The 22,749-nt window shown below is 59.5% G+C and overlaps 2 protein-coding genes and 1 long non-coding RNA gene across 3 annotated transcripts in view; 2 read left to right on the top strand and 1 right to left on the bottom strand.

The window, feature by feature from the left end:
- Positions 1-10,064, top strand: part of KIAA1614 (KIAA1614 ortholog) — a 16,016-nt gene extending 5,952 nt beyond the window's left edge. Inside the window, exons 2-11 of the mRNA XM_064427639.1 lie at positions 1,812-2,411; positions 2,918-2,981; positions 4,051-4,200; positions 4,741-5,963; positions 6,039-6,168; positions 6,719-6,923; positions 7,279-7,391; positions 7,493-7,677; positions 7,957-9,430; positions 9,461-10,064. Of these exons, the coding sequence (XP_064283709.1) occupies positions 1,812-2,411; positions 2,918-2,981; positions 4,051-4,200; positions 4,741-5,963; positions 6,039-6,168; positions 6,719-6,923; positions 7,279-7,391; positions 7,493-7,677; positions 7,957-8,150 (2,864 nt within the window). The 3' untranslated portion in view covers positions 8,151-9,430; positions 9,461-10,064. The remainder of the gene's footprint in view (positions 1-1,811; positions 2,412-2,917; positions 2,982-4,050; positions 4,201-4,740; positions 5,964-6,038; positions 6,169-6,718; positions 6,924-7,278; positions 7,392-7,492; positions 7,678-7,956; positions 9,431-9,460) is intronic.
- Positions 8,962-22,749, bottom strand: STX6 (syntaxin 6). Its single transcript, XM_064427642.1, has 8 exons — positions 22,599-22,749; positions 20,079-20,248; positions 19,440-19,534; positions 17,683-17,745; positions 15,520-15,642; positions 14,185-14,291; positions 12,588-12,682; positions 8,962-11,115 (listed from the first exon to the last, which is right to left on the bottom strand). Exons 1-8 carry the CDS (start codon positions 22,631-22,633, stop codon positions 11,039-11,041), a joined length of 765 nt encoding a protein of 254 aa, XP_064283712.1. The 5' UTR covers positions 22,634-22,749; the 3' UTR covers positions 8,962-11,038.
- LOC135304812 (uncharacterized) lies at positions 12,131-18,049 on the top strand. Its single transcript, XR_010366045.1, has 2 exons — positions 12,131-12,183; positions 12,561-18,049. It is a non-coding gene; the product is annotated as an uncharacterized LOC135304812 (long non-coding RNA).

Genomic DNA, 22,749 nt, shown 5'->3' with positions numbered 1-22,749 from the left:
AGGATTAAAACAATTTCATAATCCTGGTGATTTCCTTTTGATCGGGATTATGAAACCAATCACGAATATCAAAAGCCACAGCTTAAAGCGGCAGCCGGAGCGGGGCCGGGACGCCCGGGGCCCCCTCAGACCCTCAGGGATGGCAGCCCTGGCACCTCCGGGTAAGCGCTGCCCACCCGGGACCCCCGTCCTGCGTGGGGGGCCTCGGGAAGGGGGCAGGATGGGGGTGTTGGGGTGCAGGATGGGGATGTTGGGGTGCAGGGCCTCGGGAAGGGGGCAGGATGGGGGTGTTGGGGTGCAGGATGGGGGTGTTGGTGTGCAGGATGGGGGTGTTGGGGTGCAGGATGGGGGTGTTGGGGTGCAGGATGGGGGTGTTGGTGGGCAGGCACGTGTGGCATGCCGGGTTTGGAGTAGGGATGTGTTTGGATGCGCCCAGCTCGGCTCCCACCGCCCTCCTGCCCGGGAATGCCACGGCCCTGGCTCGCCGTGGGTCCAGGCAGGATCTGGCCTCCGGAAAGCAGAATTTAGCACAGCTGCAGCCGTGCGATGCTCGCAGGAAGGTGCCGAGAGCCGGCGGGCTCTGCGGCTGCAGAAATGGCCCCGATGCGGGAGCGGGACCCGCCCGCAGCCGGGCAGGGCAGACAAAGGACATTCCTGAGGGAGGCCAGGGCAGGATCCCTCCGTCCCGGGCCGCTGTGGAGTTCCCGGGGTGGCAGCGCTGTCCCCAGCGTGGCGGTGGCCCGGCCCTGCGGGGCCCGGGCGGTCCCGGGCCGGCTTTGGCCGGGTGCGCGGAGAGGAGGAGGAGGAGGCGGGAGGCAGGGCCAGCCACGGCCCCACAGCCCAGCCAAGCGGCTGAGCTCGGGCTCGGCTGGAGGGGCTGGGATTTGCTGGTTTGGCCGCTTTTTTTTTTAATTTCTTTTTTTCCCCTCCCCTGCTTCCTTCCCTTCTTCCGCTTTCTTCTCCTTCTTCCCAGCCCTCTCCCGATGCTGCTCCGGGGGTAAGGACAGCCCTCGCATCCCGCCCGCGGCCCCGTCCCGCCCAGCCCGGGGCACTGAGGGGCTGTGGGCAGCGGTGGGGCCCGGGGGTGCCCCGGGGATGCTCCTGCAGCCCCGGCTCCTGCAGGGTGCCAGCGGGGCCAGGACGGGACGGGATGCTCCCGGCGGGGTGCAGGAGGGCAGCGGCTCCGGGGCGAGTGCCACGTGTGGCCCGGGGCGGAGCGGGGCTGGCGAATGCCCCGGGGGCACCTTCGGCTGTCGCCGGGAGGGATTTGTGTGTTCCGCCGAGGTTTGGGGCCCTGGTTTAGCTCAGGAAGTGCCAATTCCCTCCCGGCCTCCTCGCTGGGTGCCCCAGGGCGCCTGGAACAGTGTGGGGGACACTCGCGCTGCTGCCCAGCCCCTGGCCGCCCGGTTTGGGGAATCACCGATCCCTCACTGCTGCCCCATTCCTGCTGTTCCTTCACTGCTGCCCCATTCCCTCACTGCTGCCTCATTCCTCCTCTTCCCTCACTGCTGCCCCATTCCCCCTGTTCCCTCACTGCTGCCCCGTTCCCTCACTGCTGCCCCATTCCTGCTGCTCCCTCACCGCTGCCCCGTTCCTCCTGCTCCCCAGTGATGCTGGCAGGCTGTCGGTGCTCTGGGTGGATGCTGGCCTCGCGCTGTCACCTCGCTGTCCCCCTCCTCTCCAGGCACACGCCGGTGGCACTGCGCGCTTTCACCCCCCGGGGCAGGTGGGGCGATGCCCTGTGTGGGTGCGCGGGCTCTGGGGAGGGCGAGGGCAGCGCAGGGGTCACTCCCTGGCTTTTATCCCTGCAGGAGCCATGGAGGGGAGCCCTCCGGCTGAGGCGCGGCGCCTGCCGCGGCCCCCCAAGCCGCACCCGCAGCGCGGCCGGAGCCCGGCCCCGCCGGAGCGCCCCGAGGCCCGCGGCCCGCACGCCGTCCTGGAGGGCAAGGTGAAGGCGCTGAAGGAGAAGCGGGGCGGGCGGCCGGGCACCCCCGCGGCCGCCCCCGAGCGCCCCTCGCCCAAGAAGGCGCGGCCGCGGCGGGGGAAGGCGGGCGCGGAGGAGCCGCGGGCGCAGCTCCGCACCTACCTGACGGACGGGCTGCTGGACGGGGGACAGCCCCCGCCCGCCCCGGGGCTCTGGAGGCTCCCGGCAGCCAGGGGAGATGTGCCGGGAGGGGCCGAGCTTCCCCCGGATAAGGGCAGCGGGTCCTGGCGCTGTGCCTCCCTCCGTGAGAGACCCTCCCTGGATGAAGAGGCGCGGAGCCCGCTGCGGGACCGGGACCGGGAGCGGGAGCGGGAGCGGGGCCGTCCCTCTGTGCCCGCGGCCCGGAGCTGGGAGAGGCTCCCGCTGGCTGAGCGCGTGGAGAGGAACCGGCGGCTGCTGCAGGAGGTGCTGGGCCTCGCCGCTCCCGGTGCGTGTTTTGGGAAGGTGGTGGCTCTTTCAGGAAAACCTTTGGGATGAGGCCAGCCTGCAGCCTCCCCGCTGCAGGTGCAGCTCCCTGCGGCCCCACAGCCCCTGCACCGGGCTGTAGGAGGTGCTCACCTGACAGGTATCACCCAGGGATGCTCTCGGTGATTCCTGTCAGGCCCCTCTGGTGTCCTGCTGAGGAATTTCACTGCTGAAAGCAAGAGCAAGAAAATTTTGGGGACACGCCACGTCTGTGGGCATCACTGTCCCTTTGCAAGCTGCCACCAGAAAAGAGAATAAATTTCTCCTTTGACAGCATCTGCCCCAATGACCCCGTGCCCCCATCCCCACAGTCCCACACCTACAGCCAGGTGCTGTTGCTCCACATTCCGCTCCTTTGGAATCTCCCAGAGCCAAATGTCTGGGAGAGCCCTGTGGAGGGTGTTGGGGTGGGATATGTGGGGGCTGCCATCCAGCCAGGCTAATGCCTTGTCCTGTCCTGCATTTCAGAGATGCCAGCGAGCGATGGGGACTGGGACTCGGGGGTTTCACTGCAGGATGCTGAGGGCTGCAGGTAGGTCAGTCCCAGCGTGGCAGAAATGGACATTTCCCTCTTTCCCACTCCCCAGCCTTGTATTTGAAATGCACCCTTTGAAGCAGCTCCCGGGAGGGGCTGTGGGGCAGTGTGAGGGAGTGTGGCGGGGCTTCGGTGGGATGAGGGACAGGAGCTGGGTGTCCCCCTGGTGTCTGAGCTCAGGACATCCCTGCCAGGGCAGGAAGGGAGCTGGGGAAGAGGTTGGGACAGAAATTTGCTCCAGGTGCTTAAGAGGATCGAGGCGGCAGGAGTGTGTAATCTTGTTGGGCTAATGAAAAACCTTAGAGGTACGGGCTAAAAATAAGGAGGTGGCAGAGGCAGGTGAGAGGCTGGGGGCTGCAAAGGGCAGAACAGTGAGTGGGGAAAGACCCCCCCAGTGTTGTGGTCACTGCCTGTGCTCTGCTCTGGCAGCTGGAGCAGTGATGGGGGTGCAGGGCAGAGCCGGGGATGCAGCACCTCCTGTGAGCAGGGCAGCCAAAGCCTGGGGGAGCCCTGGGCCTCCCGTGGTGCTGCTGGGGCAGCGTGTGCCCACCGAGCTGCACTGAAGAGGTTAAGGCCAGGCTTCCCGGGGAGACTGCCTGAGCTGATTATTTTAATCAGGAGGATTAGGGCCGTGGCCAACCAGGAAGGCAGCGGTGCAGCAGGGAGAGCTGTCAGGTCCCTCACCCTGCACTCAGAGGGGGCTGGGGGTGCGGGCAAAGACCCCCTGCAAGGAAGGCAAGGCAGCAAGACAGGTCAGGGGGCCACCTCAAACATCCCTGCCTCCCCACCACCGCGGGATTTACAGGGATGGGAAGCAATGCCTGCCCTCATTTCCCTGTCCACAGGGAGCCTGTGCCCGAGCTGTGGGGGTGCTCAGCCTGCCCAGAGTCTCACCTGGCACCGGGGGAGCGGGGTGCCCACCCGGCCATCCCCGGCAGGGCCAGCCCGCCCCTGAGTGGCGGCCAAGCCCCGCTCTCCCTGGGCAGAGCAGCCTCGTCGTCACTGTTAAAGCACGTCTAATCCCTGTTATTTTTTCCTAATCCCGCTGCCCGCTGCGGGGCCGCAGGGCCTCGGTGGCCGGGCAGGAGCTGGAGCTGAGCCCGCGGCACGAGCAGGCCAAGCAGCTGCTGCAGCGCGCCCGCATGAAGGCTCGCACCAACCCGCTGCGCGCCAGCCACGACATCCTGCTGCTCCCCGCCGCCCTCCCGCAGCCCAGGTCAGTGCCCACCGAGCCCCCGGCCCGCAGCCGGGTTTGGGGCACATCCACACGGGGTTTGGGGCGGGCACACGTGTGCAGGCACGCGTGCGGAGCCGGGATCCGACCCGCTGGCTCATACCCTGGATGTGCCCGGCCTCTTTCCCTGTGTTTGGGAGACATTTTGGTAATTGTGGTTTATGATCACACGGAAGTATGGGTGGCGTTTCCCAGCTGATGGGGAATGTTTTCCCGGGCGAGACTCGCTGCTGGAGCCTGCACCACAGCGGCGTCTCGCCGGGTCATGTGCGATGTGCTGTTCCTGGAATGATTAACCACACACCCCGGGCACGGAAGGGGCGATGGAGGTCGAGCCGTGGCAGCCGGGAGGTGCCGCAGCCTCTGCGGGTTTCGGCTCCAGGCTGGAGGGAAGCAGGGCTGTGCACAGCCAGGGATCCCCGGGCGGACTTTCCTCCTTGCCCCGCGTTTCCCCCTCCCGCCCCGCTCTCCCCGGGTTGCCGAGCAGCCTGCAGGACGTCCGTCTGTCTGTCCCCGTGGCAGGGAGCCCGGCGGGAGGCCCAGCGTCGCCCCGCGGGACGGAGGGAGCCTGAGCGACTCGTCCAGCGGGGACTCGAGCTGCGGGCGGCCGCGGCGGCCGCGGGGACCGTCCCCGTCCCGCGTCCGCTTCGAGGACGAGTCGGCCCGGGACGCCGAGGTGCGGTACCTGGAGCGGCTGCAGCTGCGGCACCGCCGGGCGCTGGGCTCGGCCATCGCCTCGCCGGAGCCGGCGGGCAGCAGGCAGCCGGGGGACGGCGCTGGCCAGCCCAAAGCCCGCAGCGGCGACCTCGTGGCCGGGGGCAAGTGCAGCGCCTGCGGCTCCTTCCTCGGGGCTGCCGCCGGCCGGGGCACGGACGCGCAAGCTGCCCCCGAGCCGGCCAAAAGTAGCCCTGCGGCACAAAGAAGCGTTCCAGGGGATAGCAGAGGGACGGGCGCTGCCCAGACAGAGCCTAAAATCAGGCCTCTGGGCCCCGGAGGGTCCCCGCTGTGGATCCTGCCCTCCCGGCAGCGCATCCACACCGAGAAGATCAAGGAGACCTACATCGGGGATGTCACCTACATCGACGAGGTGGACTCGGCCCTGGAGAGCACCGACACCTCGGACGGCTGCCGGACGGACAGCGAGGAGGCAGGACCGCGCAGCCCCCACCTGCGGGGGCACCGGGACCCCCGCGCCCGCGGGCACAGAACTGCCCGCGCTGCCCCGCAGCCGGAGGCCAGGGCCAGGAAGGGATCGGGTGTGCCCAGCGGGGACCCCGAGCACGGGGACTCGGGGCCGCTTTGCCCCCCAGCACCGGGAAGAACCAGCAGCCGGGAAGATGGGGAGCCCCATCAACACCTGGGGGGCAGCAAGGGAGTGGGGAACGCAGCTCGCCCCCCGCAGCAGCCCAGTGAGCCCCTGGAGCCTTCCTCGCAGCTGAGGACCAGCACGCCCATCCCAGGCACCCACGTCCCTGCTCCCCCTCCTACCAAGAAGGCCTGCGCCCAGGTGCCTTGCAGGAAAGCCCTGTTCTCCACCGGCAGCCGCCAGGCGCCGAGCCAAGGAGTGCGGGGCCCGGAGCCGGCTGCTGGCAGCGCAGCCCCACCGCAGCCCGGGGGCACGGCGGGGCCGGCCGGGCGGCGGAGTCCCTGCAGCCCCCGCTGGCTCCCGGGGAGCCCCCTCCGTGCCTTGTCCACCAACAACTGCAACAACACCCACGGGCAGGACGGCCCGGGGGCGGGCAGAGGTAAGAGACCCGCGCGTGGAGTGCTGGGGGGGTCCCCGATGGAACAGGCGTGTGACCGTCTCACTGTGGTTGCAGGGGCACTGTCACACCCCGCTGGCAGCGCTGTCACCGCCGTGCCCCCGGAGGCTGCTCATCCTGCCGGGGAAGGTGCCGGGATGTCGGGAGCGCAGCCCCAGCGGCTCCCGGCTGGGAATGCGATGCATGGGTGAGCGAGCGGGGGCGGCCACGGCATCCCAAACCCTGCGGCCCCGAGCTTCTCTCCTGGGCACTGCTGGGTTCAGCTCCCTGGCTCCAAAAACCTCACAGAAACCACAGTGTGGGGGTTACAGTGTGCCCGTGTGGTGCTGTGGGTTTGGGGGAGCTGTGTTTCCCCACATCTGGTTCTGCCGGGGATGTTACAGCAGAGGTGTTTCCCTGGTGTCAGGTGGGGAAAATCAGCTGCCTTGGAGCTTTCCAAGTGCGATCCTGCCAGCCCTGTGCCTGGCGCTGCATCTCTCAGCCTGGCAGGAGAGTTCCAAGGTGGTGCTGGGTCCTCTGAGCCCGTTGGCAGGATGTGATCCCTTGTGGCAGAGCAGGGGACTTCTGAGATGTGTCAAACCCCTGAAATAACGGAGAAAACAGGGAGGGAGCCCTTCGGGTCACTTTGGGTAGTGACAAACGTGTCACTCTCTCACCGTGCTGCAGCTCTCAAGGCTGCCGAGGCGGGTGCAGGTCCCGCAGCCCCTCGGTGTGTGACCTCCACGCCTCTCCCGCAGGGAGCCGGGCCGGCCCGTGAGCCGCAAGGGCAGCAGCGCTTCGGCCTCGGCGCTGAAGAAGCTCCTGTGCAGCCTGAGCCAGAGCACCAAGCAGCGCCTGGGCCGCTTCCGCTGCTACAGCATGGAGCAGCTGCCGGCCCCCGGCGGCTCCCCGCAGGGCAGCCCCGGCGTCAGGAAGTCACCGTCCCTGCAGTCGCTGCAGCTGGTGAGCTTGGACATCGCCCCACGCGGAGAGACCGGCGTGGCACAGGGGAAAGGATGCTGGGCTGGGATGAAGTGCTCCTGAGTGTGGATTTGTGGCTCAGGCCTGGAGGGGGCGTGGGGGGATGCGCCACTCCAAACTTGCTGCGTTTGAAAAGTCCAGAGTCAACTGGGAAGTGGAAGGGGGAAGGAAGGAGAGGGGTGGTAGTGGAAGAGCAGATAGACAAGGGAGCTTGTCCCTCCTCAGCACTGAGTTGGGGAATGCTCCAGGGGGATGGGATGTCCCAACTCCTCCACTCCCTCGGCACCGTGGTGCTGCGCAGTGTTTGTCCCCATCTCAGCCAGGTGTTTCTCCCCAGGTGTCACCCTTCTGCCAGCCCCAAAAAGCTGCCTCTATCCAGAGCCTGCATCCCCAGCTGGGGAAGGCATCTCGTGCCAGTGCCTACCTCCTGCCCCAGAGCACGGCTGACAGGTAGGATGGGGGCTGGCACATCCCAGGACGCTGTGCTGGGCTGCATCACCCTGGGCTGCACGTCCCTTGTCCCCGCTCAGCCATGCTCCCTGTCCCCACAGGAAGGGGGGCTCGGGGCCGCAGCGCTCGCTGAGCGTGGAGGATATCGGGGCGCCGGGCCAGCTGCGCGCGGTGGGCCGCGTGGTCGAGGTGTTCCCCGATGGCACCAGCCAGCTGGAGCTGCAGCGACCGCCCCACGGCGCCTTCGGCTTCTCCGTCACCTCCGGACACGGCCGGCCCGACACAGGTATTGTGGGATCATCCCAAAGCTCCGGCACACTCTGATCCCTCCATGGCGGCTCTCGTCCCACCCCAAGGGCGAGCTCGGGCACGGGTGCAGGGGGTTGCTCCGTTGCTGCAGAAGTGATGCAGGAGGGGGATGCTGCCATGTGTCCTGTGTGTCCCTCAGCGCTCGGCTCGTGACACGCAGCCCACGCCAAAGGCTGTTTGTCACAGGTCTGTGTCTGTGCAGCCCCTGGCGCTCCGGGGCAGGAAGGGCTCTCACCCATCCCCGTTCCCTCCGCAGGTGTCTACGTGCAGGAGATGGCGGATGCTGGCACGGCCAAGCTCTACGCGGGGCTCCTGGGCGTGGGGGACGAGATCCTGCAGGTCAACGGCGCGGCCGTCTCGGGGCTGGGGCTGGCCCGCATCCGGCAGCTGCTGCTGCAGGCCGACAGCCTGGCCCTGCGTGTGCTCCGGCAGCGCCCGGCGCCGCGCTAGCCTGGCACGGCTCCCGCCAGGCCGGCAAGAGAGGAGGAGGATGGCCCGGTGATGGGAGGAGGAACAGGGCCCAGTGATGCCCCAGGGTGCTGCAGAATGGCATGGCATGGACCAAGCTGGCTCGCAGCGCCAGGACCTGCCCAGCTCCACTGCAGTGGCTTTCCTTGTGCCCCTGGGAGAGTGTGGGACCAAGGACCCCCAGAGTCTGCAGGAGCTGCCCAGGTGTGAGGGACAGGGGACAGCCTGGCCCCAGCAGAGCCGGGTGGGTCTGTCCTGCTGGGCACTGGGGTGACCAGCATGGGGACACGCCATCTCCGTGACCCCAGGAGACACAGGGCTTCCTGCCAGCACTGCCACCTTGTGCTCGAGGGCTGGTGAGGTTCTTTTAAGTTATTTCAAACTGAAACCCAAAAATACATCTCTGCAATAACAAAACAGTGCCCTTGGCTTGTGGCATGGAGGGGTTGGGGTGGCGCTTGTGGCCTTGGGGGCCCTGGGCAGGTAGGCAGGGGGGCTCAGCCACCTGCAGGGCTCCTTGGGGATTTTGAGGGGCTCTTTTTTCCAGCCATGGAAGGCAAAACACATCCTTGGAGTGTTTCCAGCAGCAATGGCTGCCCTCTGCACAGTGGTGCTCCACATCTGGGCACAGCTGCCCACAATGCTGAGGTGACCCCAGAAACTGCAGATGCTGCTTATGCCTCAAAAACCAGGATGGTGATGCCTGGCAAATGCTAGTGGGAGAGCTTTTCCCACTCCCTGCTGCCAGGAGACCCCGAGCTTGTTCCGGGAGCAAGAGTCAGGCAAGGAGGAGTGGAGATCTACGCTGCTGCACCTTTATTTAGTGTTAAAGGGAAGGGCACCACCAGCGACAGAAAAGCAAATGTACACGAGGAAAGGGACCAGAGACACTCGGGTGGCTTGAGGTGATGTCAGCACTGGGCCACCCCCTGGACTACCAAAGGAGCCCTCCTACATGGGAGTCATTCCCGAAGGATGCACAAACACGCTGGAATTAACACGGGGATCAGAGGTGTGCAAACAGCAGCCAGCAGTGAGCCCTGCTCCCTGCCCAGACCCGTGCTGCTGGGAACTGCTCCTGGAGAGCTACAGACCCACGGAGTGGCACGGACACTGCTACAGCCAGCCCTGGAAAGCAGACCCCACCTATGCCCTGCAGGGGTGCTCTGCAAGGATAGGGAGCCACTGGACTCGTGAGTGCGGGTGGGCGCCGAGGCACCACGTGTGCGTTACTGAGGAGCAGCCGGGATCCATCCCGGGAGGCTCCGGCCGGGGAGGCTCCATCCCGGGAGGCTCCGTCCGGGAGGCTCCGTCCGGCCCCGCCCGGCTGCGGAAGGCACGGAGCCGCCGGCTGTGCAGGCAGTGCCTGCGGGAGGGACAGGGGGCCCAGCAGACCTCGGAGGGAGCCACGAAGGCGGCGGGGGGAGGAGTGTTCAGTTCCGGAGGTAAAGCCGTGCGGTGGCAAGATTCTAAGGCGGCGGCGGGGGGGATGATTTTGGGGGTGATTTGCAATTTCAGCAGAAGTCTTTGCGTCAGTGCCAATTAACTTCCTCCCCCAGCCCCATCTGGGAGCCATAAGCCAGGCTGTGCTGAGTCTTTTCATGTTTGCAACTCAAAATATGGGAGCAGACTGGAGTAAGAAACCGTTTTTGCTTTCCTCAAGAGTCACCCCCCATCCCACAATTGGTGCTTGCAGCACGGTCCCTCTGCCCAGGTGAGCTTTTTTCACCACATTTTTGGTACTGCCCACCTGGCTACTCCACATTCCCTGCAGGGAATCCAACACTGCTGAGACAACTGGAGTGACAAACAACTGGGAGGTGACAAAAGGACTGGGAAGGAATATGGAAACATGATCCTAGCTTCGAATCTCCTGCCTTTTGGTTGCTTACAACAGAGGCGTCCAAAAAATAGCGGTTGGGAAAAATTAAGACATCCTATTTACAAGTTCATGTACACTTAAAATACATCAGTGAGCACTGTTCCTCTGGTCATGTGTGTCGTGCACCCGCAGAGAGAACGTGGCTCTAATGGTCATCAAAAAAATCTTTAAAGTTTTTTTTTCTTAAAAAAAATAAGTTATTTTAGACTTGGCAAATCACTTGCCAAAGAGAAGCAGCTGTTAAACAGAAGCAGAGACTCAGTTATACAAGGGCAAAGAAAGCATCAGTCAAGGAGCTTTAGAGGCCTGTATAATGAGGGAGGCAAGTTTAAAAGCTTCAGGACTCTCCCTCTCTGGCTCACAGCTGATTGCCAGCGCTCGGAGTGCAGCACCCCAGGTTTGAAGCTCTGGGGTGTCTGAGGGGGCCTGGGTGGCCGATGGCAGGACATGAGACCCTACAGCTCTGCCCTCTGCCCAGGGAGAGGGCAGGAAAGCTCTGGCAGGACTCACCGTGCTCTCTCGGCAGTGAACTGCTGCTACAGAGCCCGCCCACAGGAGGCAGGGAGGGGCACGGGGAGCAGGGCCAGGGCTCCCCTCCCTCGCTGCGGCTTGGGGGGTTTCACCGCTCCCAGTAGATGCGCGGTGAATTCAGTAACTCCTCCCCCGTCCCATCGTCCCCAGGGCTCGCTGCTGTGTCCATCTCTCACGGCTCCTACCTGCAGCGGCGGCAGCGCGGGGCTCAGGTCCCCTCCAGCTCCATGGATCCAGACTGCAGCGCAGCAGGGCAGAGGCAGCTCCAGCGCTGCCCCCTCTCCCCGGGGCCGGGGGGACGCCGAGCCGCAGGCCTGGAGGAGGATGGTGAGAGCTGGGTGCGGGGGTTCCTGCCGGGATCTCTGTGGGCGGACGGAAATCGGGAGTGTTTCATTTCCCCGCGCTGCCGGGGCGAGGGGGCGGGGAGGGGGCGTCCCAGGAAGTTCAGTTTTTGTCATCACAGGACAAAAAACAGGATGAGCACCACTAGCAAGATGACGAAGAGGACAACAATTGCACACCACTGCCGTCGATCTGGAAAGAAAAGGAAGCATCAGTCTTCCTGCTTTAGTGGAGAAGGAAAATTTGGTTCTATTAGGAACCATATTCAAGCTTAAGCTACAAAAAGCCAAAACAACAGTTCCTGTGGGAGAAAGGCTGTGGCACTGAATATTGCAGTGAGGCATTCTCCTCCAGGATACACTGGGGTTTGGGAACAGCTGTGGGAATTCTGAGGCTTCTTCCCAACCAAGTTCAAACAGCTTTGAAAAGCTGGCTCAAAAGCAATTGGGAGAACAAGCAGAGAGCTGCTGTGTTTGCTGTTCATTCGTGGAGTAGTCTGTTTGCCAGAGGAACAAGAAGGGATCTGGTGAAAGCTGCCCTGAGGAGCTCTGCCAGGAAGAGATTGTGGAGGCTTCCCTTAGGACAGGGCCAGGAATCAGGTTTCCCTGGGCATCTCTACACCTCATTGGCTCAACACCACATTCCCCCTGAGATGATGATGAGATGATGGTGCAGCAGTGGGACAGGGCTGCTGGCACCCCCTCAACTCCTAGACACAGTAGCTACCCCAGAAAGAGCCCTCCCACTCTCCCTGGCATAGGTGATTCCAGCAGGAATTCCAGCTCTTTCACAACACTCAGAAACACTCTGCAGAGTTCCATGGGTTTTCCCAGAGGAAAGGGCAGAGACACAGGGTTTGTGCTGCTGCAGAGCTACTGCTGACCCAAAGAGCACTGTCAGCACTCCAAGAGGTCTCTCTAGGGCTGTATTCCCACCACCTCATAAATCCCTCGGACAGCCTAATCCTGCAGAGCAGGAATGCTTCTCCTCCTGACAGGCTGCTGCTCTCCTGAGCACCCAGGGGAGAGGGGTGTGAGGAGGCACTGCTGGGCACGGTGCCAGGCTCAGAGGCAGTGGCAGCGTGGGACTTCCCGGCAGCCAGGCCGGGCTTCCTGTTTGCTCTGCCCGCGGCGCCCCGGCTTCAGGCACAGCCTTATAAGGACTTTTCTGTGGCTGCAGCACAGAATTCAGCTCTTTCCTCCACCAGCTGAGAGAGATGGGACCCACAACAGCCAGCAGGCAGCAGGAGCCCCAGGACAGGTGGGATTTGGGAAGAGGATTGCTGCAGGCATTCTGGTGCGGGGCAAGCCACACACGTGGCCGGTGTTTAATGGCACCTTGACTTTTGTTCCACAGGCAGCCCGGGAAACTGCAGCAGAGCAGGAGGCTGCAGAGCTTCCCCTCCCACCAGCTAGAGGGGGATTTTCCCAGCAGCAGCAGCATAAATAGAAAGGCATCTGTAAATAAAACAAAGGGAGGGGACAGGCAGCAGAGCAGTGTCTGGGCAGGAGCAGCTGCCGGGCTTGGAAACTTTCCCCTTCTTTCAAGAACTGAGAGCTGCTCCCTCCCCTTGCCTGGGTGGGTGGGAGCACAGTGTCCCAACCTGAAGATCCAAGGGCTTGTGTCTCCCTTTCCAGGACTGGATCCCACTTCCCAGGACCTACCACTCGTCATGTGAGACACTTTGGCGAGCTTCTTCATGACGTTGTCAAGGCGCGACTGAGTGCTGTCCAGCTCGTGGGAGAAGTCATCCAGCATCCTGAGGACACAGAAGCAGGGCACTGGTCAGCACGTGGCACATCCCTTGGGAATTGTGCACCATGCTCACACACGTAGATCAAAACACTGATGTGAGCAGAGTATCACACCCTGGCAGACAAAATGAATGTGGCCTCCTCTCCTGGAAGCACCCAAGGGAGGGGGAAAAGCTGCTGAAACAGCAGCTCTGCTTTGGTGGGAAGTAACTCGGGATTCCTGCCAGACTGATCCTCCCTGGGTGTTTGTGGCTGAACTCTGCACATATCTGCAAGGTGAGGAGTGGGGGAGGGGCTTCCTCCTTACAAAAGGAAAGTCTCATTTATAATCTGTGATTAGCATCTACGTGTCAGCTTGGGCTTTAAATCCCTTTTCTTGGTCAGGGCTTGCAGTTTAAACTAAAATCTTGTTTCAGTCATGTCTCAAGTGGGAATGAGATCTGCAGTTGCTTTTAAGGTGCTTTTCAGGCTCTGCATGGAAGTTACCCTTTTACTTCCTCCAGACAGTGACTGTAATGGATCTGAAAGCCTTCCTGAATCCATGCTTTGTCCGTGCCAGTGCGCATCCAGAGTCAAGGTACTAATCCAATTGTCTCCAGCCTGTGGGACTTTAAAGCTTAATGCATTTAAAAGGACAGACTCCTTCATTTGGAGTGCCAGGGCACTTGTTAAACCTTCATTCAGTGGGGAAAACCTCACTGTGGTAGTTAAGAGCTAATCGTGCAAGCACTGATGGCTTGTGTGATGATCTAGAAACAGACACACCACACCAATCTCCTCTGTGAGGGCAGAGGATTCTCATGCTGCACACCTTCACACAGGAGGGAGCTTGAAAGTTCCTCCTCTCCATCCAAGATGAAATCACTTCATAAGGGACATGGCCCTCCAGACTACTACCAGCCAAACAAGGAGGGGTTTTAGCCCTTCAAGCCTTTCTGGAAGCATAGCTGTTAGCCTGCACAACTGGGAACTTGTTTGCAAAGGACAAGAACTGGGTAAGAAATCTAATTTATATGTAAATGGATGGATGGATGGATGCAAAATGACTTGGTGAGCTGCCCTTTAACCCTTTGCGTGGGTGAGGGTTATTTTTAACTTCAGTGATGAAGAGCAGCTCTGTGCTGTGTGTTTCAGGGCACAGCTGAGAGCTCCTGGCCCCAGCAGCTGTCCAGGGGCAGCACAAAACCCTGCAGAGTGGAGAAGTAGCCAGCATCTGCATTGCTCAGCACCTCCCTCCCTTATCTGCTGTCTGCCTGAGGGGGAGCGTGTGAAAAGGAGAGGAAAGGTGAGGTGGCAGTCAGGCCTGCCCTAGATGCAGGCTTCTAAAGGAAGGAGGTTGCAGTGGGATCCTTGCAGATTGCAGTACAAAATGCTTCCCACAGGCTGGCAGGGAGAGGCTGCCTGAGGGACCAGTGAACTCCAGGCTCTACCAGAGGCAGACAGATGTGTGAGGACACCCAGCCATGTTGCAGCCAGCCCTGTGCCAGGTTTTTGCCACCACACTTACACTGCTTGCTCTTCCAGCTCCCCGCCAATGCGCTGGGACATGTTCTTGAGCACCCCGATGCTGCCAGAGACCAGCTCCAACTGCTCATCCTGCTGCTCCACAATCAGCTGGGGCCAAACAGAAGAGAAGAGAAGTGGGCAATTACAGATCTGCTGCCTGCAGCTGGCTTGGAGCCAGCCCATCCACTGGACAGGCACTTGCTGCTCAGCCAACATCAGCTGTGAGACCTGGGCTCAGACCTAAGCCACCAGGAATGAGGACTGCATTCCTGAGAAATGCTGGAGAGGAGACAACCAGGGAAAGACTCCACGGCATGGCATCCCCATGGCACAGCAGGCTGCAGCCTCCAGACATCCCTGCAAATCCAGCCTCAGCTCATCCATGCTGCATGCACAGCTAAAGTGACTTTGGAAAGCTCCAAAGGTCATCAAAACCTTGGCAAGGTGAGTAGGCAGGGAGGCACACTGATGCTGTGCCTGGGAGATGCCACCTGGAATGTGCTGCAGCTAACAAGGGGTTAATGCAAGCAGAAGGCTGTTGCAGCTTCTACAGCTAAAAATAGCCAGCCAGGCTCTGAATGTGCCAAAGGAATAAGTCTGCTGCTGTTTTAAGTCATTTTCAGGGCACAGTCACGCTAAGGATTAGCTTTACCCTAGTTACCTATTTCTGAAGCTATTTATCCCCCTGGAGTCAGTAGGTAAAACGTGTCTGGAAGCCGAGGTGGCACCATGGGCCAGGAGCTTCAGCAGAGTCTGCCACCTCCAAGTCACTGCCTGTGTCAAGGCCCTGCAGTTCTCCAGGCTGTGCCTGGCCTGGGCACTTCTCCAGGCAAACTCCCCTGGCAGCTGGAAGTGCAGCTGGGAAGTGCCTCTCCAGGGGTTCTCCCAAGGCCTCACACAGCCCTTCTCACTAATCTCACGGTGACAAAAGCAGGAAAAGGAAGCAGGCGCGTGCTCCTGCTCCCAGCCCGGTCTGATGGGAGATGCACACAAACAACACCAAACATTTTTTAACCAGGGGAAGTTGCATAAGACAAATGGGCCCTTTTCACAGTGTTTCTACTCTTCCAATGATTTCACCAATCCTTGCACTATTAAATTCTAGTGTGCTACACCTTCCAGATTGTGCCAACTGCCTCCTAAACGCAGCAGAAGCCCCACACCTCCAGGGTTAGAACCTTGTGCAGAGATCACCCAAAGCTGTGCTGCACAGGACATGCAGGCACAGACACATGCCACAAGCAAAGAGGACTGTCAGGCTCCTGGAGCCAGACCAGCCCCCCTGGCACCCATTTGGCAAGCAAAGCTATTTAGTCTGTGATGGCAGCTGCCTTACCTGTTGTTGAGCTTGCTGCTCCTCGATGAAATGTGAATTTGCTAATTGCAGCTCCCGGTCCAGACGGCTGTACTTGTCATGTCCAGAGCTCCAACTCTGACTCCCACTCTCTCCCAGCAGTGCCTGAACAGATGCAGAGAGCTCTTAGCAACACCCTTGTGTCTGCTCACAGCCCGTCTGCAGCGTGAGGTGGGAAGGCAGACAAGGCAACACTCGTGTACACACGCACACAGCATCCCTTCCCTCCTGCTCTGCTGCTACTCAGCCAAAGTGCTGTCATGAACTACACCAACACAGAGCCAAAATGCCAGCCTGGGAAGCCTCTGCAGCCTGGGATTGCAGAGATGCCTCTCCAGCAGCAGGAGAGCTGGAGTGTGGCTGACTGGCAGTGTGTGCAAGAGGCCTGCACAGCACAAAGGACTGGCAGAGGCCTGCTCCAGAGGCAGCACTGTGTGCTAGGACATGTGAGCTGGGAAAGTGTCTGGGTATGCTGTGTTAACAGATGTACAGCTCCATCTGAGCACTCTGCTGCTAATGACAGGGGCCTAAGAGGGTCTCGATAAAGTACTTAACCAGTTGAGCTGACAGTAAAATAATGCAATGTATAACCAGAGCAGGGCTGTATGCTTGTGTTCTGTGATCCAGGCTGCCTGTCTCTCCAGCAGGCTCTTCAGCTGCCAGCATACAGTTACTCTTGCTACCTGCCTACAACCTGAACAGATAAACTCATGCAAAGCCTGCAGAGATGTGTTCTCCAGCCAAATATATCTGAAAGGGGAATAACCCAAGCGACAGATGCTGGAGAATGAAGATGACCTGCATGTGAGGAGCTGCACCTTGCAGCACTAGGGAAGGGTTAGGGACTCTGCCCTCCAGTGTGGAAGCCAGGCTGACCTGTAATGAGACCATCCTGCAGCTGGTTGTGGGCAGGATGAGTATTTGTGAAGAACAGCAAGACAATGACCAGGCTGCTCTGTCAGGCTGAAAACCAGACTGTGTCTAGGGTGCATCTGACTTACAAGGTTCAAGGAGGGGTGAGGAAAGCTGACAGACTGACCATGCAGGAAGCCAGCAGGACATCTGGCTTTTTCTGCCCCCAAGACACTGAGCAAGCTCCTGGTCCCTCCAGTTTGTGGCAAGGGCAGCTCCTTTTTATTTAGTGCAGTGCTCTAGCTTTGCCTGCAGCTTCAATAGAAAAGGCCTGTTTGGCAGCCTGGGCTGTGAGGGTCAGGTCCCTGCCAGCCAGCCCCTCAGACACAAAGCCCAGCACAAGCCTTGCAGTCTGGAATGAAGGTGAGGGGCTGGGAAGGGAGAGGAAGGCAGCAAGGGGAAGTTGATTTTCCTGACCAGATGTCACTGTGTGAGCTGGGCCATATGGTCTCCTGCAGCTCTCAGGAACTTCATGCAAAGGAAAGCAGCAAATCGCAGGGAAAGCTACAGACTTGTTTGAGCAAGGGTGTCAGGGACTTTGTTGCTGGGAGTGTTTGCCAAGCATGTCAATTAACCCTGAGACAAGCTCAGGAATGAGTTCTGTGCTTCCCGGTTTGTTGTTTTTGCCACGTGTGGTGAGGCTGATGCAGTACAGACAATTAAGTGTATGAAGCACACACCAGCTTTTACTGGAGTGGGTCTGGAAGTCAGCTGCAGTATCTCCTTACAGCCTCTCCATCAGCCAGCAAGCAGCACGAGCTGCATCTATTTCTATTCCTTAGATTACAAGTGCAGACAACACCAGACTCCTGGAGCTCCTTCCATCTTCTTACACGGCTATTACGAGAAGGAGCTGCATGAAAGGATATTGCACCATCTTGGCTCCTAAATCCAGCAGAGTGCAGGATTACAGTCACTGACATGGATTCTGAGCTGCTTCCCCCCGAGGAGGAGGAGGAGGGAGATTTCCCTTTCCATGGGATGGCGCAATGCTGACAGCTGTAAACAACCAGCTCTGAAGACAGAGACAGATGGTGAGTGCTGACTTACTGCTCTGAGAGAGGCTTGGGAGAGGCTGGCAGCCTGTGAGAACCAGCTCTCCCAGGGCAGCCAAATGGACACAGCTCAAACACAGCCTGGGAGCCCCTTCCCACACCCAAGGATTGTAAGGGGAAGGATTCCAGACAGGATAGACATTGTAGCAGAAATACATTGCTCATTTCTGGCTCTCACCTGCCTGTTTTTTCTTTCAGCCAGTGCTTGCATGGATGAGTTTGACATCTGATCCTTCATGTCCTGTTCAACAAAAGAAGGAGCATGTGAGCATTGGATTTGAGATGACAGGCAAATTCAGGCTGCTACAGGGCTGTTTATACCCAGCAAAGCTTCTACAAGGGGGAAAGAGGGAAGGGAGATTTTCTTTGAAAACCCACACTTTTGAAGAGTCTGGAAACATACTGTAGAAATTTTCATTGTTATACTAATACTGGAATCAACAGCATTGGGGTATTTTGAAAATATTCCTCATTTACTACTCAATTTTCTCCACTACAACCAGAACATTGATTTGTACAATAAAAGAATGTTCCTGTTGACAGAATGTGAGGAAGTGTTTGTCAAGGCCTTGAAGCCTATAACCTCCTGTTCTTCATTCCCAGCTGCATCTGGTTTTATATTCCACAGCAGAAGGCAGATTTCCTGTCCTGTGGCCATCCCCTCTGACTGTGTCAATGTTCTCTCCTACCAATGAATTTTTGCTGTGGAGTTCCTGCAGAAGGTCACTAACCACAGAAGGCTCCCCATCACAATGTAACATAACCTGGTTTTTATAAATTAGCAAGCAGTCAATGTCATCTGTCAGATCCACCAGCAGAGTTCTGATGCCACCAGAGGATCCAGATGTGTTTTACTGCTCAGAGATGTGCAACACGTCACTGAAGAGCACCATCACATCCCACTTGGTTAACTCTCACTGTCTGCATCACAAATTTCCCCCATGGAAACTGGAGGCCAGTTGCACAAGGCCACTTACAAATTTCATTTCCCAGTAGGAGACACTGCTCCAAAAGGCATTACCCAGCATTTTTCAGCCAGGAGAAGAGGACCAGAGAGCAGGCTTGCCTGATCCTGCCCATTACAGAGCAGACTGCACCGAGGACAAGGCAGCAAGCACATGCCTGCTACCTGGGGCCAGTGTGGTTTTGGGATCAGCTCCCAGGCAGCAAGCCTTGGGAACTGCATCCAGACCACAGGACTGCAGGTGGGGCAACAGGCTTGCTGCCAGCCACACCAGTGCATTTTGTGAAGCAGGAACATCAGAGTCATGAGGGGCAGCAGAAACTCAGTGTAGCTATTAATAGACAGAAAGTTCCTAACTAGCAGCTTGTTACCAGGCAGTGATGATTTTGGAAAGATGTTTCTTCTCTATTTGTTACCACCAAGTTGTTACAATCCCCTTTTTACTTCTCAAGCGTAAGCTTAAACTAAAAAAAAAATCTTCCTCAAGTTAAAAATAAATCCAGTGGTTGTTTGGACTATATTGCAGGGGTAGGAAGTGGAAGTCACCATGTCAATAACAGCAGGCTTTAACCATCTGGCAGTGCTCAAAGTGGTCTCCCTGCTGCTGAAAACCAGTGCTACAAACGCTCAGGACTGTCGAGATTTCCCTCAACTCTGAAGGGAGGCTCCACATTGCAGCTGGGTCTTCAATCTTCCTCCTGCTACCACAGGCTCCCAGCTCACTGCTGCCAGAGCAGTGTGCAGGCTTCAAGGGTCAGCAGCATAAAAGGAGGGAATTCCGTGGGGCACCTGCACCCCCAAACCCTTCTGGGCAGCTCCAGGAGGGAACGCACGGGGAAGAGGAGGAAGCCTGAGACTCAGCAGGCAGCAGGTTCACTCTCTGCTCTCCAGCCCACCACAGAACAGCCCCAAGATGTGCTTTTTTACCCACCAATCCCCCCAGGCCCTGAGCCCCAGGGCAGGCTCCTTACCCTGACCACCTGCCGCGTGCTGGTGATGAAGGCTTTGCGGATTCCCAGCTCCGTGGCATCGAGGTTGAATTTCCGCGGGTTTGCCTCCACGATGCCTGGGCACCGAGTCAAGGAGTCCCTGGAAGCAGGGCTGGGTACACACAGGGACACACAAACCCCCAGGGTGCCAAGGGGCCACTGTGGTGGTGGGCCTGGTCCCAAAATGGGATCAGCAAAGAGCAGCAGGCTGGATGGAAAAGGAGACACGGCAGTGCACGCACACACGCAAGGTTTCTCTTTTCCACGTGGTTTTTTTTTGGTTCTGTGATGCTGTGCAGAGATTTCAGGAGCACTCAGAGGAACAGAAGGGAAAAGGAGTATTTCTGGAAGGCAGCCTGGAGGATGAACTGACCCCACAGAAATCCAGATTCACACGACACAATATGCTTTTTAGAACAAAGCCCCTTAGAATACAGCTTGCAAAAAGGGAGACAAAAGGAAAATCCTTGACTTAATTTCTCATTTGCAGTTTGAGAAAAGCCAATGTGAACATAAAATTCAATCCCAGGCAGTCCTGATTTTTGCCAAGAGTGACAAGCACTGGGGCTTGGCTATTTAGTACAACCTGCAGCTACCTCCAAAGGGCCACAAAAAGGATACTAATGGTTTCATCCAGGTCCTCCAGGTCCCACTCGATGCTCCGCAGGTTGTTCCTGAGCTCATTGGTGGTCCAGTCGATTTCTTCTCTTGTGGCGATGGAGGGATCTTGCAAGAGCTCTGTCCACCTCTGGAAGAGCCCCTGGGCAGTGTTCACAGCTTTCTGCACCTCCCTGCAGCCAGCAGGAAGGGAAGAGAAGCCAGGAATTACCACCAGCTGCCCTGCAGCAGTGACACTGCAGGGACAGCCCCGTGTCCAGCCCAGCAGGGCTGCCACAGCTTCCTCCCAGCCACGTCTCCTTCCAACAACTCCATGTTTGTTTTGTGAAATAAGGATTTGCCCTGCACCTCTCTGCAGCATGAGGCAACTCATGAAGGGACACATTTCTTCAGGGGGAGCTGCTGGGTGTCACCCAGGCAAGCCAGGGCAGAGGGTCTGAACGAGGCAGCTCTTTGGCAATCCACACTTGGCATTCCTCTCCCAACAGTTTTCCTCTCCAGGCCCTTAACTACCCATGTAAGATACCCCAGGGGCACACAGAGTTACAGGAACTGCCCCACACCACAGCCAGGCAGAGTGGTGAGTGCAGAACTGTTTATTTTAATCCAGCATTTGAAAAAACACACAGGCCTACCATGCTGGCTTAGGAAGCACAAGTTTTTTCTGCTGCTCTAAGCTCTTTTGGGGATGAGTGCACTCACAGCAGGGGAAGGCAGTGCTGACAGCTCGGTTTGGGGCAAGCAGGTTTGTGAATTCGGGTCACAGACCCTCAGTGGGGTTACCTGCATTTACAAACTCTGCAGTCCTGAGCTGGGAACTGCTCCCCAAGGTTCACAGGGAGCTGGGATGAGATCAGACTGTGCCCACCACGAGCTGGCACACAGCAGTGTATGTTTCACCCCAGGGAAGGAGAGCAGGGCAGAGGCACTGAGGTGCCAGGAGTGCAGCTCTCCAAGTTCCCCCAGGGCCTGAAGCCCTGCAGTTGCTGTCCAAGCTGCAGGTTTCTCAGCACTCTGATGCATGTCCCTGCTCTTCTTCACCTACAGCTCTGAGTCTGCCACTCTGAGTGCCCCAAAGCCAGCACTGAGCATCTGGAAACTTCATTCCCTCCTCTACTTGCCAGCACAAGTTTTGGTTTTGTTTGGCTGGATTTTTTTGTTGTTTTGTTTTTTTCCACACTTGTGGAAGTCCCCAACAGCAAGAACTTAAAGCAGAGCTGGGTGTCCCCTATGGGAGGAGCTCCAGGCACCAGGAAAGCAAACAGGCAGCAGTTCTGGTGGCTGCAGCACAGCAGCCCCTCGGACCTGGCAGGTAATAATTAACTGTGGGAGCGGCAGCACATCCCCCTTCCCCTCCCTGCCCTTCCCCACACGCCGCAGGAACATCTCTGGAAAGTTTGACAGGACGCTTGCTCCCCACCCATGGCGACTCCTACACCTTCCTCTAAGCACAGTTTATCCTGGGAAAGGGATTCACCTTCCCTGGCTGCACCAATATCCTTTCCCACACTTCTTCTCCTCGAAGCTCCCCCCAGCACCCCTCCAGGAGCCCCCCTGCTGTCCTCAGGGCTGTTTTGCTGTGACAAGGGGCAGAAGACCAGCCCCCAGCACAAGCTGAAGGTGGCCCGAGGGCAGTGTTTGGTGATGGAGCTGCTCTCACAGAATAATCGCTGGGGTTGGAAGGGACCTCTGTGGATCATGCAGCCCAAACCCCCTGTCAAGGCACCATCACCTAGAGCAGGGATACCTCCAGATGGGTTTGGAATGTCTCCAGCAAACTCCATGGCCTCCCTAGGAAGCCTTTTCCAGCGCTCTGCCACCCTCACTGTAAAGAAGTCCTTCCTCACCTTGAGGTGGAACTTCTTGTGTTTTAGTTTATGGCCACTGCTCCTCGCCCTGTTGCTGCAAAGGGTCTGGCACCATCCTCCTGACATGCCTTAGAGATGTTTATATGGACTGATGAGATCCCCTCTGGACTGAACAGGCCCAGCTCCTGCAGCCTCTCCTCACCAGAGATGCTCCAGACTCCAAACCACCTTTGTGCCCTCCACTGGACCCTCCAACAGAGCTCCTTCCACCCCATTAATGACAACTTTCCTCTGGCCACCTTCAGCTGGCATTTCCCTGCGTTCTCTTCCTCTCACGGCCATCGTTTGTCCCCCTGCTCCTCTCCACCTTCCCCCCTTGTCCAGCCCCAGCCCCGCTCTGCCCCGAGCCGCACCTGCAGCCGCGGCCGGGGCCCCTCACGGAGCCCGCGGAGGCCCGGCCGCCGCCCCCCGAGCGCACATCCATCCCCTGGCCCGCGGGGCCCGGCCCGGCCCTCAGCAGCGCGGGGGCGCGGCCGCCATCTTCCCCCGCACAGCCCCACAGCCCCCCGCCCGCGGGCCCGCCGGGCTGCGCGGCGGCCCTGCCCGCCCCTCCCGCGCCCGGGCGCGTCGCGCGTCCCTGGGGCGGTGCCCCCGAGCCGGCGGTGCCCCCGGGGCCGGCGGTGCCCCCGGGCCGGCGGAGCCCCGCGGCGCTCACCCCTTCACCACGAAGAAGGGGTCCTCCATCGACATGGCGCTGCCGCCGCCGCGCGCCGCCCGGCCACGCCCCCGCCATCGGGCCACGCCCACACAGCCACGCCCCCGCCGCGCGCGGGTGGGCGGGGCCGGTGACGTCAGCCATGATGGCG

Source organism: Passer domesticus, chromosome 7 (assembly GCF_036417665.1).
Source record: "Passer domesticus isolate bPasDom1 chromosome 7, bPasDom1.hap1, whole genome shotgun sequence".
NCBI lineage: Eukaryota > Metazoa > Chordata > Aves > Passeriformes > Passeridae > Passer > Passer domesticus.
The sequence above is the reverse complement of the archived record's forward strand: the minus strand, read 5'-3'. Positions and strand labels throughout refer to the sequence as shown.